Source organism: Cyprinodon variegatus, unplaced genomic scaffold (assembly GCF_000732505.1).
Source record: "Cyprinodon variegatus isolate N-32 unplaced genomic scaffold, C_variegatus-1.0 Scaffold442, whole genome shotgun sequence".
NCBI classification, from domain to species: Eukaryota; Metazoa; Chordata; class Actinopteri; order Cyprinodontiformes; family Cyprinodontidae; genus Cyprinodon; species Cyprinodon variegatus.
The window spans coordinates 651,934-655,000 of NW_015150895.1; the positions used below are offsets into that span (position 1 = coordinate 651,934).

Sequence of the window (3,067 nt, forward strand, 5' to 3'; positions counted from 1 at the left end):
CAGAGTGTTGTTCAGCATGGGGGTGAGTAGAAAATGAAGGCTAATCATGTTTTGGGTGTACTATTCCTTTAAAGCTGATACTACGATGACATTACTGAGCTCAGGCGATGTGTAAATATAGATATCAACCCAAGTCTGGTCCGAGGCTGTGCTCCTCTTCATACTGGTATAAACTGTACTTCCTGTTGGAAAAGGTAGTTAAAGCCATTAGGCTCTTGTGTTGTGATGCAGGTTATGGTGTGGATCCATGGGGGGGGTCTGACGATGGGCTCTGCCTCCCAATATGATGGTTCTTCATTAGCTGCATATGAAAACATTGTGACAGTCATTATCCAATACCGCCTCGGCATCCTGGGATTCCTGAGGTAAGAAAGTTCTAGAGCTCATATGTTGTCCAAATGATTGCCCAAAACCAGAGCTTTCATTGTTTTGCAGCACTGGGGATGAACACGCCAGGGGAAACTGGGGTTTGTTGGATCAGCTGGCTGCTCTCAGGTGGGTGCAAGAAAACATTGAGGCCTTCGGTGGAGATCCACACTCTGTCACAGTCGCTGGGGAGTCTGCAGGAGGCATCAGTGCATCCATACTGGTAAAGAAGGTTTCAATTTTGGGAAATAGAGGAGATTGTGCATTTTTTAAATGTCTAAATATTATTTAAACTGTTTAGGTTTGATATTACACCATTTCTCCACTGAAAACCTCACCAGCACAATGTCTTTCTGCAAAGACTCTGTCTCCACAGGCGAAAGGACTCTTCCACAAGGCTATTTTTCAAAGTGGGGTGGCTACCGTTGGGTCCTATACTTCTGAGCAACCTCTTCCTCAGGCCCAAGTATGGAAATAAGTCATTTATTGTTTGCATTTGCTACTGGCATAGTTTATCTTATCAGAATATCTCTTTGATTCCTTCCTTTTAGATTACTATCTGCATGTTCTGGACTTGTATGCTTGAAAGTAATTTAGAATGTAATCAAACGACTTTTGGTCTGTCATATTTTGTCCTGTAAACACATTTCTAAGTGGTGCACCCTTGTGTGCTGCAAACATATGGAAATGTTTTTATCCAAATATCAACTTTAGGTTTAACACATTTCAGTAAAAACCTTTTAACTAAGTTGGGGAAACACAACTCAACTCAACAGCAACTAGAGGGAAAATGAACAAATGAAAATGCTTGAAAACCATCAACAATAAAATGATCTGATGATTTATCTTGAACAAATTGAAATGAGGTTCAATTCATTTTAAAACTAATCAAAAACAATTGAAATGAGATCAATCCAGTTCACATTCATACATGTGAAAAAAATCTAATAACAAATATCTAGAGTTGCGTTGCTGAAGGTAGCTGCAGGTTAGAGTAGTAGTAGAGTAGTTTGATTCTAATATTCTTTTCTAAAAGAACTTAATTTCCTCCATTTGTGCATCAAAGTATCTTTTCTCTGGTGTTATATACTTTGCAGCTGAAATATTTTGATGCGTAACCATAGCAGTAATAGCAAATTGTTTTTTTTCCAACTGAGAGCAGCTCATTAACATCTCTAAAGCTAAATTAATACCTTAACTACTTTAAGAAATACCAGCTGACTTAAAGGCAAAAAAGGTATCAGAAGCAAAGAGAAGAGAGAGCAGCAGGAATCCAAGCTGTGTCTTCCATCAATCATTATGGGCAGTGTGAGATCTTTAAGAAACAATTAAAACAAACATCAGTTCCTAGTAATGACCCAGCTGGAATATCAGGAATGCATTAATATGTGTTCTACTACAGCATCTATGGCCACAGCGTCTCTCTGCCAGACCTGATTTGCCAAATCAGAAACCAGTAGCTGTTTAGATAGCTGGCTTTTAATGTCATTTTAGTATCACAGGGAAATAAAAGGTTAGGAACCCTTCAAAAGATGGAGGTGATTGGTATTAGTGTTTATAATGATTGTTGGTAGAATGGATGAGAGGTTGTCTTTGAAGATCGTGGAAGGCTAAGGGTAATTCCACTCACCGTCTCTGCTAGGTCCCTGGTTTCAGTTTGTCTTGCGAAACTCAGATAAAGAAACATGCAAAAGCTTGTTTCTGTTGCTGTTGGCTGCTTAGCAAGCACACTGTACTTGACTTTAGATGAAAGTTTGAGAAATGACATCTGTCGCCAGTATTTCGATCATTCAGCACTGCCTACCCAATGTGATCCTGCGTTGGCCGCGGGGCACAGAGAGTTGGTCAAACTCTAAGCAAGGTTTTTACATGGATGAACCTTCAGGGGGTCCAATGTCCTCCTACTCTTAGAATGTCCTAAAAGGAACATTGCTTACAATGTTCTGGTATAGTTCATGGTGATATTTATCTCATGACTGTGAGGCACAACAGGCTTTTCTCACATGGAGGAGACCCTGGCAAAGAAAAAAAATAATCAAGGAAATTCTCTTAAACTTCCGTCCTTGTGTGTCCTGTAGCTTTTAAATATTCCCTTAAGCAGACATGACTACATCAGGTCCAAGTTTCATGACTAAATAAAGAGATATGCCTCTGAAAACCACAAGGTCTAGGTGCTGGACTGAAACTTGGTGGAAAACCAACCTAATTTTAAGGACCATCTGGAAATGTCCAAACCCTTTCATCCAGTCCTCGTTCAGTTTGCTGTACGTTATGTTGCCAATGATGTGCAGCTCAGTCTGACTCTAATCTTCTTGTACATGCATTGTATTTAACAAGCTCATCTACTGTCTTTGGCCAGATTGTTGCCAACATTACTGGGTGTGGCATCTCCAGAACAGAAGAACTGGTTCAATGCATCAGAGGGAAAAGTCAAGATGAATTGGTTTCTGCAACCAAACAGGTAAAATAACCTTTAAAGCCACACTGGTCCCCAGTAAAGCTGAGTTTAGTTTGGTGGTTACCTTAAGGAAACTTGATCTTATCAGTAATTTGGTCTTCTGCTCTACAAAGCACAAACATATGAATAAACCAGATGTAAAGCCAGTTTGTTCTTTGATCTTGTACCAAAACAGAGTCTGCCTTTGGGATTAATAAAGGCATACTGAATTGAATTTAGGACAGCTGTAGTCTAACAACCCAG

The 3,067-nt window shown here is 39.7% G+C and overlaps 1 protein-coding gene across 2 annotated transcripts in view; it reads left to right on the forward strand.

The window, feature by feature from the left end:
• LOC107093711 (carboxylesterase 5A-like) overlaps nt 1-3,067 on the forward strand; it is a 40,895-nt gene that overhangs the window by 20,746 nt on the left and 17,082 nt on the right. For both annotated transcript variants that reach the window (XM_015388920.1, XM_015388921.1), the window contains exons 4-7: nt 232-365; nt 436-589; nt 728-832; nt 2,726-2,827. In XM_015388920.1, the coding sequence (XP_015244406.1) occupies nt 232-365; nt 436-589; nt 728-832; nt 2,726-2,827 (495 nt within the window). The remainder of the gene's footprint in view (nt 1-231; nt 366-435; nt 590-727; nt 833-2,725; nt 2,828-3,067) is intronic.